General features: G+C 41.5%; 1 protein-coding gene across 4 annotated transcripts in view; it reads right to left on the reverse strand.

Moving 5' to 3' along the window:
* The window catches only part of citb (citron rho-interacting serine/threonine kinase b), a 61592-nt gene that overhangs the window by 1548 nt on the left and 43552 nt on the right, over positions 1-16492 (reverse strand). Inside the window, exons 20-39 of one of the 4 annotated variants that reach the window (XM_016661066.1) lie at positions 15163-15303; positions 14746-14853; positions 14377-14608; positions 13203-13361; positions 13004-13027; positions 9749-9919; positions 8785-8965; positions 8238-8326; positions 8043-8147; positions 7701-7870; positions 5257-5337; positions 5030-5165; positions 4563-4702; positions 4360-4452; positions 3099-3207; positions 2883-3011; positions 1400-1480; positions 1232-1310; positions 972-1145; positions 263-551 (exon numbers count right to left, since the gene is read on the reverse strand). In XM_016661066.1, the coding sequence (XP_016516552.1) occupies positions 263-551; positions 972-1145; positions 1232-1310; positions 1400-1480; positions 2883-3011; positions 3099-3207; positions 4360-4452; positions 4563-4702; positions 5030-5165; positions 5257-5337; positions 7701-7870; positions 8043-8147; positions 8238-8326; positions 8785-8965; positions 9749-9919; positions 13004-13027; positions 13203-13361; positions 14377-14608; positions 14746-14853; positions 15163-15303 (2691 nt within the window). Of the gene's footprint in view, positions 1-262; positions 552-971; positions 1146-1231; positions 1311-1399; positions 1481-2882; positions 3012-3098; positions 3208-4359; positions 4453-4562; positions 4703-5029; positions 5166-5256; positions 5338-7700; positions 7871-8042; positions 8148-8237; positions 8327-8784; positions 8966-9748; positions 9920-13003; positions 13028-13202; positions 13362-14376; positions 14609-14745; positions 14866-15162; positions 15304-16492 lie in introns of all 4 variants that reach the window. The other 3 variants (XM_007572856.2, XM_016661068.1, XM_016661067.1) reach the window with 3 other exon arrangements.

A 16492-nucleotide genomic window follows, 5' to 3' on the forward strand; every position in this document is an offset into this window, starting at 1 on the left:
ATATTCAATGTGAAGAATATTCAATGAACGCAGATCCAGAACTGCACAGCATTCTGGGAGAATAAAAAGCTTTAGCTGCTCAACCTCCAATACTATTCTCCTTTGGTTGAATTGTATTGTATTAAAACGGTTCAAAGAGCATAAACATGTCTGAGACACTCTGTGCTTCATGTTGCTTTATTCAGGATGTTTCACTTGTTTTCTGCTTCATGTAACACCTGGCAGCCTGTTTTCAGAACCACTGGGATCCCACCATACGGACCTTGTTAACGGGGGCTAGCTGTGTCCGGACGGACCCAGCATGGAGTCGAGTGCTGTCCCCAAATCTCCCAGGAGACCGCTCCCTGCGACTGTCCAGCACCCTGCCGGGGGACTTCTCTCTGTCCAGGGGACGAGCAGGAGACTTGTCTCTTCTGAACTCTGTGCGACCCTCCCGGTAACGGTGCGGGGTGCTCGGCTCCCGGTGCAAACCGTCATGGCTGCCAGGGCCCGAAGTCAAGCGCTTGGTGATGTGCTCCGTGTAGGTGGGGGGGCCTCGCTTGCTGGGGCTGCTGCAGACGACAGAGCAGAGAGGAACGGCTTCACTGCCTGACCATGATCCTGTCAGATATTAACTTTAGATGTGAGTCAGCTGACCTTTGACCCACAAATATGTTTGTGATAAAAAATTAAAAAAAAGGCTAACAGTTTTTCTTTTACGGTAAGTTGTTTCTCCACCATTAGCACATTTAGCAGCATGTACACGAGCTTGATTGATGGTGCTAAGACGGTGGTTTCTGACTGCAAACTGTGAGTTTCTGCAGTAGTAGCACTGGATGGAAGTGGAGGAGCTCAATTGTTTTTCATAGACTTTCTCTCAGCAACGATTTTAACAAGTCTGTGAGAAAACTTAAGTTCGTAACAGTTACAAGATGCGGCTTTAATTGGAGAGTCTGTGTGTTCTGTAGTGGTGTGTTGCGTTGTCAGCTGACCCTCTGCTGGAGCCGGTCCTCTGCAGCTCTCCAGACTCTCTGATCAGGCTGCCCTTGCAGCAGATGACCCTCAGCTTGCTCTGGTAGGAGGAGGCCAGGTAAACGGCTCCAGAGGAGATGGCCGGGCCGAGGTAGCGCGGGTTGGGAATGTCCAGGTGGGCCAGCACTGTGGGGCTGGAAACATGAACAGAGTTTTAAGAGCTTCCAGCTGCCAAACACAAAGACTTTCAGATGAGTTATGAAGTTATGATCTGCCTCACCACACTGCTGCGTGTCCCTGGACTTCAATCACATCCAGGGAGTTGAAGTAGGTGACAAACAGGTAGGGCTCTCTGTAGGCTGCAATACAGGACACACACTCTTATTCAACGTAAAGACAGACGGAGCTGAGAGAAAAATGAAGCCAACGAGATGAAAGTAGCTCTTACCAAAAGACAGAGGCACACGGCTCCACTTGAGTTCATCGGTCCGACTTCTTCGTCCGTACGAATCCACAAAGAAACCAAACTCTGTCACAAAACATTTGTTACAGCCACAGGAAATAAAACCGTGGTGGTTGTAAAGACAGTAGACACCAACAGTTCACTGAGAAAATGTTGAGAAACATGACAAGCTGAGGATTTCTCATTGTGATGGTTTGATTTCCATGACAAACCATCATATCCGAGCAGCATTCACAGCCGTTCAGCCAAACTACCACTGTTTTCTTTTACATAAAACAGAAGTGGTAGTTCTTTTTAAATCATTTTCATATTTATCACAATAGCACCACAAAATATCACAATAAAATTCGAAGTCCCTGTCACTCTCCACTAATGTTGAATAAAAACATTGCTTTGTCAGTATTTGCACAAGCATCCAAAATAAAAATGCATAACATGATCTGACATCAATTGTTCAAAACACTGAGGCAACAAGTATTTGTACAAATTGAAAATTACTAAAACACAACTTAGATTTAAAAATAAATCTTCTGGCAGAATAGTATTTTTTTTTTAGTACAGTTTCAAAATAAGCCATGATGGTCTGTGTTTCCTGAACCAAACTGCTGAGACTGTTTTTCGACTAAACAAGAGAACAGTGAAGGTTTTTCCATCAGCCAGCTGAGCAGCAGTGAGCAGCTCCACACAGCACTTCTCTGGCATCTTGTTGATTGAAATTTAAACAATCAGAATAATCAGACGGTATATTTTTGTGTTTTCAGATTTTTTTTAAATCTTGGTATGTGGAACATGTCTGATCCTGTTGGTTATCTCCATCCAGCTGCAGATTCCTGAACTGTGACCGAAGGAGCAAGAGAAGAAGAAAAACTAAACACTTTTACATCCCAGTTTACCTCTAAATGTTTTGAAGCTTCAACAGTATTTGAGTGATTTTCATTTATCTTTTGATTCCTGTCAACACTTAGCATATAATTTTATTCAACTGGCAAATACATCAAATTTCTTTGAATATTTAGCGTTTTGGCCCTCTCTTCTTCTGATTGTTTTTTTAGACTAAAGCTGATTCTGTCTGTCCTCCCACTAACAGATCGTCTTTACCCGCTGCAGACTCAGATCCACTTGCTGCCAATAAGCTCTGTACTGGTGGAGACTGTTCAATACTTTCATCCTCTATGTGCAACATTCTTAGCAACCTTTCCTCCTGCATGTGAAGTTGTTTTAATGAAAAGTGGTTTTGGGAAAGAAAATGATTTCAGGCACATCTGCTCCCATCACTTTTACTGGATCATCTCTGATCCATACATATTTAAAAAAAAAACTTATATGGATATCATAAAAAAAAAAAAAAAACCTGAAGCTGCAAAACACAAGATGTCCATCCCAGTAAAAACGCAGTGTACCTATAATGTTTTTACAATTTTATGTTCTGTCAGTTTCTGGTGACAGGACGGTGTGTGTTTGAACTCACCATGGAAACAGAGAAGGTATTCCTCCTTCTGCATGCTGCTGGCCACCTGTAAGATGGCGATGGGGAAACTGTGAGAAGAGGCTGCAAACATGGCCGAGGCCAGCGACACGTCGTTCTTGTCCAGGAACTCTGCAGGACGGGAGGAACCAGAGGGATGCAGGGTTACCTGTAGTCTCCAGAAGAGAACGCACACACGCACTTTGTTTGCATACTTACCCTCGAGCACATACTGCTTCATCTCGATCTCATAGAACTTGTTGGTGCCGATGATGATGCTGTAGCTGGTCAGATGGATGCAGCTGCACGGCTCCAGAGTTTCGATTTCCTGTCAGTCGAGAAATGTTGGCGCACAGAACGACGAGAAAATGAAACGAAGTGAGGCCAGACGCTATGGACTGAAGTCAGATTCAAGGATTGAACTTGACTTCAGTCTTGACTTTTTCACATTTTGTTACATTACCTCAGACAGATCAACACAATGTAGGGCAAAGTTTTTAAGAGTAATACAAATGATTTTGTTGACAAATCAAAATCTTTTAAGGGTGGCGTGCATTAATATTCAACCCCAGTGAGGTAAAAGTTAATTTAGAATTTAGCTGCAAGTCTTTGGAAGTTTGTATCAGTTTTTGTTTCTACCTCATTCATTTCATCTAGACAATTAACTTTTTGTCCATTCATTTCAATCTTAGTGAGTGGACACATCAGTAAATGGCAGTTTTAAGACAGTGTAGTCACAAATTCTCAATTAGATTCAGGTCTGTACTTTGACTGGGCCGTTCTAAGACAGATCACTTGGATTAAAAATGTAGGTCAGAACTCAGCAGCTTGGTCACATGTGGAGGATGTAATGACTACTGAACACTGACCTCCATAATAAAATAATGTAAATTATTTGTACATTTGCAAAGTACTGGAAATTCCTCCCTTGTTGCCCATTTACCCTAAAAATGAGGTTTCATTCTAAATATTTTATTTATGCCAAATAAAAACCTGTTTCATGTAGTAGTGAATATGAATGTCCACATTAATGTACTATCTGCTGATTACAATTAGCCAAAGCAATTATAACCCATAAAAGCCATCATTCTTTACATCTTTATGTACATATTTTTGTTCAACGATAGTAAAAAAAAATCACCAGAATTCATTTTTTCATTTTTTAACACCTCCAGTATTTTGTTAAACTGTTTAACTGGATTCAAACTGAAAGGCTGAGAGGGGTGGAGTGAAAGAACAACTTATTTACATCAATAAAAAAAAATAAAAAAACGGATTCAGATTGTTGTAATACAGCATATTTACACATTTGCAGAACATACGCGGGTCATAATTTGCACTCCACAGAACAGACACCTTTCCTCAGGCTGTTAAAGTATGAAAAGATTTTAAGTTTCATCATCAAACCACTCATTCCTGTCACACTCTCTCTCCGTTATTAGTAAACATTTCATGTTCCTCTCCCAACCCCTCTGCTCACCTTGCGGATGCAGTATTTGTTGAGATTGTCGTTGTAGCGCAGTATGGTGATCTTGTTTGGCATCGCGGCGCATATACACGGCCCGTTGTCAACCTGGAAGCAGAATGTTTACCTGTCAGGTCCAACGATGAAGTTTCCCATCGCCGTGGCAGCACATGTGCATAAACACACACAGCCTGCTGCATGGCGAGCTGCAGACTTACCCTGCCAGCAGCAAACAGATGGCAGCCTTTCACCGTCTCAAAGATGTAGGGAGCAAGTTCAGTCTGGCTGGGCAGGTGGGACTGGGCCAGAGACTGCTTCACTCTCTTAATCTCCACCAGACACAGAGCTCTCTCATCCCCTGCAGCCCACACACACACAAACACACACACGTTACCAAACCACAGGTTACAGACAGGAGTCTCCTGTCCTTTATAATGAAAAGAATGCACCCACATGTTAAAATATGATACCTCACCATAACTGTATGGTATCATATTTTATTAGCCTTTATTTAGTCCATCTCAGAATCATTTTAGCAGTTATTTATTTAAAGGGGCAGTACAACGTGTTACCAGGCACATAGTGCTCATTGAGATGAACTCTACCAGCAACAACATCTGGACTGAAATTCTCCAGCGGGGCTCGCTGGAGCACCAACAGGCAAAACCAAAGTCGGACATGTTACCAACAATCATCAGGAGTTTCTCCTGCTCTTTGATGATCTGGATCTGAAAAACGGATCCCAGGCCCGGGATGTGAGTCAGTGAGTTCTTGATGACATTCAGAGCGTACAGCCCCTCCTCAGACCCCACCAGGACGATCTACACAACAGACAGACACACACACTTACTCAGCTAGTTGGAAAACTACTTTTGTCTTGTATTCAGGGTCATGACATCAGGCGTTTGGTACCTGATCCGTTAGAGGAAGAGTGCAGTTAATATCCAGTCTGTCATCTCCCTCCAGCTTCAGCAGAGAGTTTCCAAGCAGCTTCTGTAAGATCAGACAGAAACAGGTGAGCGTTCAGCTCCAGAGGGGCAGCGGCAGGTTTACAGGGTCAGAGGAGGGATCAAGTCCCAAATCTGTCTTGTTCCAAAGAAAAAAAAATAAAGATATGTCTGTATAACAGTTCCAAGGCGATTTCAGAGGAAACGTAGAAAATAAAACCCTAAAGTGATTTGGGAAAGCAAATCACTTTAAGTTTAGCCTGATTTCAGAGTTTTAACAAAGAACTGGGAGCAGAGATCACCCTCTACTGGTACACACACGCTCATGTTTCGTTTATGGAACTGAAGAAAAAAGTTTGTGTTAGTAATGAAGTAAAAGAAGTTTAGTTAAAATCCTACTGTAAAGCCATTTCTCAAAATATTCATATTTAAATAGATTGTGACTTTCAGGGTTTAAGTGAAGAAATAATTCTTACATTTGATATTTCATCTGGAGGTATAACTATTTTTAAAATTATGTTTTTGAGACTAATCTCAATATTTAAATTGTTTTTGGGCCTCCTCACCTATGTTTAATGGCCCTAATATGCCATCGCACAAAATAATACTGCTTCACTCACCATAACAAAATGTGTTATTATGATTATTATGACAGGCCAAACTCTGACTAGCTTGGAAATTATAAGGTTTTTTTTAAATGTACACAAATATATGACATATTCTAGAGGTGGAAAACTTGAATTAGACATAATACGGCGTAACATTATTAAACTGAAATGTTCTTCAGTGATAACATCCAAATCATGACCAAAATAAGCTCCTTGATAAATAAGATCATAAACTTTGTTAGTATTAGGTTCAGATCATGTATCTAATCATTTATAAAAACATCAACTCTAGTTTCTGTCTGCCAGTGTGTAACATGTCTCAGCTCCAACCAGACAGACTTTTTTCTGGTAACATTATAACTATTATTCTTGTATTATTTCCACTTTGGGGTAATATTATGATATTATTCCTGAATAATTACAACTAGATTCTTGAATTATTATAACTCCATGTAGCAAAGCTCTAAAACTTTAACAGATAAGTAGGATTTATACACACTGGTGATTGTTGAGTTTTTGATGACAGATGGGCTCTGAAGACAACTGATAGGACTGAATTGTACTTAGAGACGCCAAAGTAAAGTGGACTGAATATAAATGCATGCCATCATTTTCAAATTTTATATGCAAACCATTTTGAAAAAACATTTATCATAAATCACTGCATCACTGCAGTTTGTGTTTTCAGCCAGACGAAAACAGTTTCAGGGGGTGTGAATACTTTTGCAAGACATTGTGTGTTGGTGAGAAAAAAATTCAGTTTGGTCTCTCAGTTTCATACAGGATGAGGTTAGCAGTGGGCAGGAAGAGTGGCAGCAGGTGAGGTGAAAGCAGGAGGACCAAGCAACACAACAACAGGCAGTACAGTGATCCTCAGACAGTCTGTGCTCCAGTCTCTCTCCAAACTCTTTACCTGAACCAGTGGAGACAGAAGCATTTGTCTTTTGCACGCAACGGCCTACATGTGTAAGGAAAGGCCGAGGTATCGGAACCACGCAGCAAATCAACAAATCATGCCCATATATGGGACATACAGTGCGGCATGATGGAAAGCAACAAACAGGAGTGAAAGAGACAAAGAGAAGAGAAAAAGAACAGTTAATGACATATGCATGTGAAATTAGAGGTCAGTATTTGAATCTTTAAATGAACCCTTAAAGGGGCAGTATTATGTAAAATACACTTTTTTGAGCTTTACATCATGTTATAATGTTATTCACTAATCAAAAACATATGAAGTGTTGCCTTGATTCTTTCATAAATGTTTGAGAGATCCTTTAATCTCCATGGCAACCATTCAGATGGGCAAAACACCTACCGGGACCCAGCTCCGCCTTGAAGCTGCAGTTTACAAGCTTCCACCTCACCAAGCAGCGCCACCCTCTCCTCCAACTTCCCCACTCAGCTCCTTCAGACTAGCCAGCAACAATTAGCAAACACCTGGTGGAACTGGACATCTGTTGAGCTCATTATATTAGCTAATTCTCAGTGAAAACAACAATACTAATGTTTGAACTCAAGAAGATTTTAGAAATCAATATTTGGTGGAACAACCAGGAGGTTTTCAGCGGCATTCACTGCAGTGGGCTCTTCATTTCTTCCAGAACTGTATACATAGAATATTTTTAACAAATTAAGTCAACAGTTACTTGATTGTACTATAAAATGCCACTATGTGGTTGAAAACACATAATGCTGCCCCTTTAAAATGACTGAAGACATTCAGTGTGTTAATGAATCTTCCCTCTTGTGTGAATGTGAGACATCCAGCATCTAAGCAGCGAGCTGCAGCAATACTCACTGCATCAGCCTCCGCCTTCTCCCGCGCGGCTCGGCTCCCAGCCACCACCGACTCTATCACGGCCACCCAGCGCTGCTTGTCGGGGAAACTGGGGGCCATGAAGTAGACAGCCTGACCAGGCCAGCAGGGCGTATGGCAGCGGGACTCCAGCTTCAGGACGTACGCAACATCTGACACAAAAGAAGTTATAGAAAGGCGAAAAAGTTCAGAATTCACTTCATCCCTTTTTTAAAAAAGAATGAGAAAATGTGATAATAACATAAAAACTTAAATATAAACAAAAACTAATAAGTAGGCAATAGGTAGTGGGAATGATTGGAGATGAAGACAAAGTGAGTCTACCAGACTTGGCGGTGTTTGGCAGCTCAGAGGCTCCGACTGCTCCATGAATCATCACCTCTCCCTCTGACAGACACAAGTCAAACTCCTCCAGAGGCTTCACAGAATCTGAAAGGCAAAGGGACCAGGAACAAGCGGTGGGTAGATGGTAGCGCTTGTATTTCCAAGTATCCAACAATCGTTCACTCATTGTTTAACCTTCTCTTGGCTCAATCTCGTAGATGGAAACTTTAGTGCCGTCCAGCACCACATACTTTCTCTCCCAGCCCTGACCCCGCTTCCCGTTCCTGCCACACACGGAAAAGGAATATTAAATGTCAAAAAAGTACAGGACATAAGTGTTACTATACTTACAGGAAGTGTTATTTTTATTACATGTGGTAAACCCTCAACTACTGTACATATCTGTCTTACCACCATAAACATCGAGGAAGATGGTGATAAAAACAACTTAAGAACTAAAAGCTCACTATTAGAGATGAGTGGCAGGAAATCTTGCACTTTTACACAATTTTTCTTTAGATGTACTTGTATCTAAGCAGTTTTTATACAACACTGGGTGACAGAATATAATAAATGGTGCCTGTGTTGTGCTCTGACAACCAGGAAATTTTGAAAAGGGGGAGTTGGATTCATGTACCGTCTGATTAGCTCCCAGAAGCATTTTACTGGCAGAGAACAATGGAAAAATACTATTTTTGCTAAAGACTTTGACTCTCCCTGTGTTAGCCTGGCCACAGCTGACCTGGGCTGCTTCATCCAGCCCTCCAGGTGCATGTGGCCGCCGGCTTCTTTGATCTGCTGGCCTGGAGAGCTGCCTTTGTCTCGACACAGGCCCTCAGAGAGGTGCAGAGAGCAGTCGCTGGACATGCCACAGGTGGCTGGAAGGCAGGCTGAGCACTTCGGATGGCACAGAGCGTGGCATTCTGCAGAGAGAGACACACACACTCAATGCAAGGCCATGTGTGCACCACCTGAGAGTAGAATATATCAAAGTAATATATTTAAAAGCACTTTGAAGTGTTAATTGTACCAAATTTAAGCAAAGTTATTAAAGGGACATCATTACATTACTTACTTCAGTTGTCGCTAAATGCTATATTAGATAAAATTTAAGAAATTTGACTTTGTAATTTAAAGCCTTGAAATTGGGCCTCTGTCTCTTTAACAAACTCCTGCTCTTTCTGAAGCTCCACCTTCAGGAAGTCATCACAGCATCGCTCTTCTGTTAACCCTTTCATATCGTTTTTACCAGCGTTGCTCTGAGAAGTAGCTTGTAAAATCAGCTCAGCTGATGTGCAGTTCTGCTTGACTTACCGTCAGCACAGTGTAGGGCTGATTTGGTGATAATTTTCTTGATTAATAACTGGCTAGAAAAAGGTGCTTAGTAGAAGCATTTTTTCATACAATCTGAATCAGGTGAAGCTAAATTGTGCCACTTGAGTTCTGCGTAGAACAAATTTACAGACAGTGAAGGTTTTTCATCTTAAATGTAAAGTGTAAATACTTTTTGCACAGGTTTTGCTTAATTACTGCTCTGTGTTGCTTTTTCAGCCTCTTTTTCTTTTAGAGTCTGCGACCTCCAGTTAACAATTAGTCGATTAATAAATTCATTGACAATTATTTTAATAATCAATTCATCAGATTGATTATACAGTTGTTTATAAATAGATCTAGTTTACATGAGGTTTGTGTGTTCTCTGACTCACCAAGACAAGTCGCCGCTTGGCGGCCAAAGTGAACAGTATCCAGGCACACGGTGCACTTGGCGGCCCTCATGTTGAGCCCCACTGTGAACCGGTGAGGGGTGTTGTGGTGGAGCACCCGCTCTCTCTCCCTCTCTCGGTCTCGCTGACTGTCCTTCAGACGACGGTTGTACTCTGAATACAGACAGGGAACACAGTGAGGGCGCGCCGCTCTGCCCCGCCCCGCCCCGCCCAGGTACATCCAAAACCTCAACAGCTTAGAGCGTCATGCTGCAAAAGGAACTGGAAGATGTTGAGCAGAATGCGTATGCAAGTAAACTCTGAAGGCAAAAACGCTTGAAAGGTCAACTCGTTTAATCGTTTGCTTTGGATTGTGCTCACTTTGCTGATTTTTAAAGGGATTATCCAGTCAATGTGAAAGTCTCTTCATTGTGTATACGGGAAAAAAAATAAATCTCTTCCATGTGCAATAAAATGCAGTTTTAGAGCTGATTATCATATTGATCCATTCACTTTACAATGATCAAATAAAACAGGTCAAATGAATTAGACTGAATTGAAATGGGAAATGGTTTTTATTTGGACAGATTATCTACAAAAAAATAATCCCACTCATGGGGAAAAATACATGTTAAGAAATAATTGTCTTTAATTAAACTCACTGGTCTAATAGTTACTGGCACCCCAAATAATCTCCTTTAAAAAAAAATAACCAAAACTTTCAGTCTCAGTTTAACTCCTCTAAATTAGTCAGTTTCTAGGAACGTCTAATCCATCGCTTTCTGTTAGCTTGGAGAATAAATAATTATGTACATATTTTAGACACTAGGCTAGACAAAAACTCATATTTATCTTCCACATAGTGAAATAAAAACAACTTAAGTTCACTAATCAAGAACTACAGCAAAGAGTCTCCATAACAACCACTCGATAGGTGGCTATCATTTGGGAGTCATGCTTAAAAAAAATATATTTTCTGCCCTTCACTAGAAATCTACCAAAATCTTAACTAGAACTGTGTTCATCGTTGCAAAGAGACTATCTTTAATCTCATTTATCAGGTTTTTACATTTGTGTCTGGATTGAAGGTTTTCAGATGAACGGTAGAACTTCCTGTGTCTCCTTTCAGGAACACAGAGCTAAATTTGTTCAAATATTGTTTGAAGAACAGAAAAATTGACTCCAAAGTATCAGGATCCTCATCAAACAATAGTTTAACAGAATAAAAAGAACTACCAACAAATTGCACAGATTTTAATTAGGCTTAAATTGTTTTCGCTCCACACTGCAACATAAATTGTGACATTTTATTAACCAAATGTTGAACTTTTGGACTCCACAGTGAAAACCTGTGGGTTGATTTGCCTTAATGCAATGCAGCTGTGTCATGTGAAGCTGCTCATAAACCAGCGGATGATATGCAGAAAGCAATTTCATTAGACATCACAGTCAGTGAAATCTGTCCTCGCCCGCATTTTGGTGATGTTAAGCGTCGTCATAATGAATTCAGGGAAAATCTAACAACCAGGTACATTTCTCGGCTGACAGCTCCTGCGTGGGAGAGATGAGAGGTTAGCCTTCTCATCAGTCCCTCCCCCATGTAAATAAACACCAACACAGACAGCTGAGCACAAAGAGAAAAGGACAGAGTCAAAATTCACGCTTCACTGTCAAACCCCGCACCATTAATTCTACTGTTACATCAACCAATGATTTAGACATCAATAAAACCCGACGCCCGTCTCTTTTAACAACCACCAAAGCTTTTGATTAACTTTAGCTTCTTTACTTGAAGGTTTGCTGTAGTCACATTGCTCCACCGTCCCATCAGCAGGGGACTGCTCTTAAACGCTTGGGCTTGAGCAAGGCCACTCTTTGTGACCTTTTAGTCTCAAAAGGCAAATGAACAGTATCTTTAAAAAGCTAAATCTAATCAACTAAAGCGGCTACAAAAAATTATCCATGAGAATTTAGGTCTGGTAATCTGTAGCGGCTCAAAGCCTCTGCTTTTGTTTCAGTTTCCTTGTGGCTTTTTTTCTTATGGAAAATAGTGATCAGGCCTGAAATCTGCGTATAGTGATGGACTCACACCTGAACCTTCAGAGACACAAAGGCAGTTACAAAATCAGCCTTCTACCACCTGAAAAAACATTTCTAGGATTGAATGGCTAATGTCCCAGCAAGATCTAGAGAAACTTATCCATGCATTTATCTGATTACTGCAACAGCGTCTTCACAGGTCTGCCTAAAAAACAAAAATCAGTCCTCCTGCTGCAGCTGATCCAGAACGCTGCTGCTGGTGTTCTCACTAAAACCAGGAGGATGGAGAACATCACACCAGTTTTAAAGACCCTCTACTGGCTCCCTGTAACTCAGAGAACAGACTCTAAAATACTGTGTTAGTTTATAAATCGCTGAATGGTTTAGCACCACAATACATTAAAGATCTGCTGGTGTTGTTTCAACCTTCCAGACCTCTCAGGTCTTCTGGTTCTGACCTGCTTTGCTTTCCCAGAATAAACAGAATAAACCAAGAAGCAGCATTCAGCTTCTATGCACCACAAATCTGTAACAAACTGCCAGAAAACTGCAAAACAGCTGAAACACTTTGAGATGCCTTTGATTCATAGTAACTGGAACATTGATGTATATTTGCTTGCTGATTTTGACAAAATGTAATGTTTATTGCTTGTTTCTTAATTGGTTAGTGGATCTTAATTTTATGGAGTAAAACACTTTGACTTGATGCTGAAATTTGCTATAGAAGTAAACTTTGGACTTATTGTCACGTTGAAACATGGTAGTAGCTGCATCATGCAGTGGAGTCACCTTTCTTTATCAGAGGCAGATCATGTGCATTAGGGTATTTGGTTGACACCCAGTTTGTCCTGCACATCTAAATGTTTTGTGTTCATTTGTCTTATAAACATGACTGGATAAAACCTTTAGCTCAGAATGTAGTTTCCAATAATTTGTGCATTGCAGAGTTTATCACATGGTGCATCTCAGTGTATGGTGTGAAGTTTAGGTGGGACTGGAGTCGGCTAAATAACAGAGAAAGGTTCTGGGAATGAGACTGAAAAGCAGCAACTGGGATCAAAGTGCTACAGATTTCTAAAGCTTTGCACTGAAGCCTTTCAGCCACCTCTGACAAACATGATGCGACCCGACAGTTCAAATAGTGCAGAGCTTTTAAAATCTGGCCAAAAAAGGAGAAAAGAGATCAAACTGCGGAGACCATGACTTTGTACAACTTACTTTCAAAAGTGACCCTCCTTCTCTCTGAAAGGTGTGTAAAAGAGGATAGTAGAGGTTTTGTAAATGAATCTTTCAAATGTTATTGATATCAGCTTGTAGTCATGCTGCATTTGTGCTGTGTCAACATGTGTTTCATTGTCAGGCTGTATTTAAGCGTCCTGTGAGACTAGAGCTGTGGCGGAGGCTGTCTCTGACTCACCCTCGGGTGTTGGCGTATCCTTCCTGCGTCCTGAGTTGGAGGGTGCCAGGCCCGTCGGGCCCTGCTGGTGCTCAGGAGACTTCACCATGGCAGACATGATGATCTGCTGCCGTGCTGCGGCAGGGTTCGCAGTGCTGCCGTGATCCTTATACTGGAGAGCTGAGCGCAGAGTCATTAGATGAACTTGCATTGTTATGTAATCCTCACCTCTATTGCAAAGATGATTTTCAGAAGAGGGACAAATCTATTCCTTTTGGTCAACCAAAAACAAACATTTACCACATGCTTAAGGTTCTTCCTGATGTGGATTCATTAGTTTTTTCCCTCAATTTATTAATTCATTTTTGTCAACCTGCACATACACAGCCTGGCACACTTATGGCACCTCTAATAAAGACACGTAAAATAACTTAGAATAAAGGCAACTTTTATTGCAGCAGCAAAATCTCATACTGTCAATTTTAGAAACCACCTTTAATCAGCATCACATCCATTCAGTGGGAGGGAAGCCACATGCTGAGAAACAACTGCTTTTAGCAACATTAGAAGTGGCCCAACATATTCTCCCTGTGCTTGAATGGATTCTTTCTGGCTACACAGCCTTTCTATCAGAAACATGAATTTTAGGTGAGGCCAAGTAAGAATATAGCAATCAGGTAACTTAGTGCTAGATAGCAGAGTCCATAGCCAAGAAAAAATACAACAACTACCTTTTAACCAACCCTGCTTTATTTCTGCTCACATTGAGTCCTCTGCATTTCAACCATGGTTTAAGTTTCTCTGTGTTGTGGCAGGGCAGATGTAGGTTCTCATCCACAATAGTGGCCACCGGCCAAGAGAAATTGATCTATGTGTCACCTCAAAAGTATGCCTTGAGGAAACAGCAAATCATGAATTACTAATTAGAAGTTTCTAGAAAAAAACATAAATCTAAACAAAATGCTTCAAGTGCATTTATTTCAAATGGATTGTAAGAGGTACCAAATGTGATGTTAAAAATATTTATTCTTTGATATAGTAGTTTTTTTAATTTGTGCTCAAGTTAAAAGTTTGATTTTTCTAAACTATTCAGTGTAAGAACATGCTACTGCAATAATATTAAGGCTTTTAAGTGTCTTCTGTTTTAGATTACTAAACGTAGGATTCAGTGTAAGCTGGTGTAGGTCAGTCCCACCTTCTTCTCTCAGAGATCTCAGCTCTGCTCTCATTTTCTGCAGAGCGTCTTCCAGCTCAGAGCAGCGAGCGCGCTCTTTATCCAGAGCCGCCTTCATGTCGCTGTACTGCAGAGGCACTGGCTGGATGGGGGGCACAGGGGAGACCTGACCTTGACCCTGACTCTGGCCCTGTGCCTGGGCCTGAGCAGCCATGGCGGCCAACAGGTCTTCTCGCCTTCGCCCAAAAAGACCCTGAAATGACACAGTGCAAACGAAAACAGAGAGAAAAACAGTGGAGAACAGCTCCAAGGTCATTAGCCGGCATGCTTCAGACATCTTTGCTTGTACTTCATAAAAACAGCAGGATTTGTCGTGCCAATGGAGCTTACTTTTTTCTTCTTGGAGCCTCCGTGGGCCTGGGATTGGAGGAAGTCGATGAGCTTGGTTTGCTGGGTGATGGTTCCCTCCATTTTCACCTTCTCATGAGAGTATACAGCCTGCAGGTGGAGCTAAGTGAACATCACTACTGCCATGAATTTCTCCTCTAGTAATTCACTTCACACAGAGGGTGAAAGAGAGACATGGAGATGGGTGGAAAGAAAGGGGGACTGTGTGCCATGTTTGGAGGGGGGAGTTATGCAATACTGTGGACCAGAACAGATAACGACAAAAAGGTTTACACTAACTTTAGCGTATGCATATGTCAGTGCTGATCGGGAGCTCTCATATCTCTAATATATGTGTATTGATCCCTCCAGCCCCCCAACTTGCCAGCTGTGGTGCATGCACATGCCAAGTAGAAGCACCTGGATGTTCTCCAGCTGGTATTCCAAGTCAGTCCTCTCTGTTTTGAGTAAATCGGTCTGGTCCAAAGCATCCTGCAGCCCCTGGGTCAGGCGGAATATGTGGGTCTTCTGGGCGTCCAGCTGCTGCTGTAGTTTCTCTTGCTGCATAGGGTAAAACAGATGTTCACATCATTATCTGAATAATGATGTGCACTTTATTATCTATAATGTTAGGGTGTTTTTGCACCTGATAGTAGTAGACCAGGGTTCGTTTGGAGACCACAGTTGCAACATTTGTTACATTTTCAGTTGGTGCGGTTCGCTTACACACTGCAACCCTTTGAAAAACCTGCTACACCTTTCACCAGTGGGGGCGCTGGATCAAGTACCACAGAAGAAAGCAACTCAAAACTTCCAAAGAAGACACTAATGTAACTTTCTTCACAAAATATAAACAAAAATGGAGTGGCGGCAAATCTTAGCAGTTGAGGGATTTGTCTTTTATTTTGGCAAAAGACTGTAGGACATTTCTCCTGCTAGTGCTACACATGAATCTTTGTTATGGATGCATTTACCCAGAATGCCCTGAGCTGTAGTACACTTCCTGTTTTGGGAGCAGTCTCTAGACAGTTTGCTATTCACATATGCATTCAAACCACATCAGAGGTTACTTCAACCAAAACAAGAAACCAAGACCAAGGTTTGTAGGCCCAAGGTTTTTTGGTCCACCTTGTGCCCTTAGGGTCCATTCACAACATCCTTGTTTAGTCTGCTTCAGTTAAACTATGTTTGTCTGATTTGTTTGGAAAGGTGGGAATGGATAATCAAACTCTGATCCAGACCAAAAAAGTGAACTTTGGTCGATTGTAGTGAACTCTAGCGCAGTTCGAATGCATATGTTAACGCCAAGCAGACTGGAGACCATTCCAAAAGCAGGAAGCAGACTAGTGGAGGGCATTCTGGGTAAATACAACCAAATAAATCGTGTAAAGTCTACAGCCAGCAAGAAAAAATGTCTCGCTAGCAGTCTCGCTGATCTTTTGACAAAGACAAAAGAGAAATCCTATAACCATCAAAATCCATTTCTGTTCAGATTTTGTGAAGATGGAAGTTGCGCTCAGTGTCTTCTTTGGATGTTTCCTTTTGTGGTTGTTGGTGCAGCGCCCCCAGAGGCGAGAGGATGAACAGGTCTTTCAAAGGGTTTGCTTAGTTGGACATAGTGCAGTGTGGAAGCAAACCTCACCAGCTAAAAATGTAACAAATATTGCAACTTTGCTCCCCAAACAAACCAAGTATAGAGGTGGGAAAACACCTTTAGGCCTGGATACTGAGTTTTTGCTAAGCATTTGCT

Source organism: Poecilia formosa, unplaced genomic scaffold (assembly GCF_000485575.1).
Source record: "Poecilia formosa unplaced genomic scaffold, Poecilia_formosa-5.1.2 Scaffold309, whole genome shotgun sequence".
NCBI lineage: Eukaryota > Metazoa > Chordata > Actinopteri > Cyprinodontiformes > Poeciliidae > Poecilia > Poecilia formosa.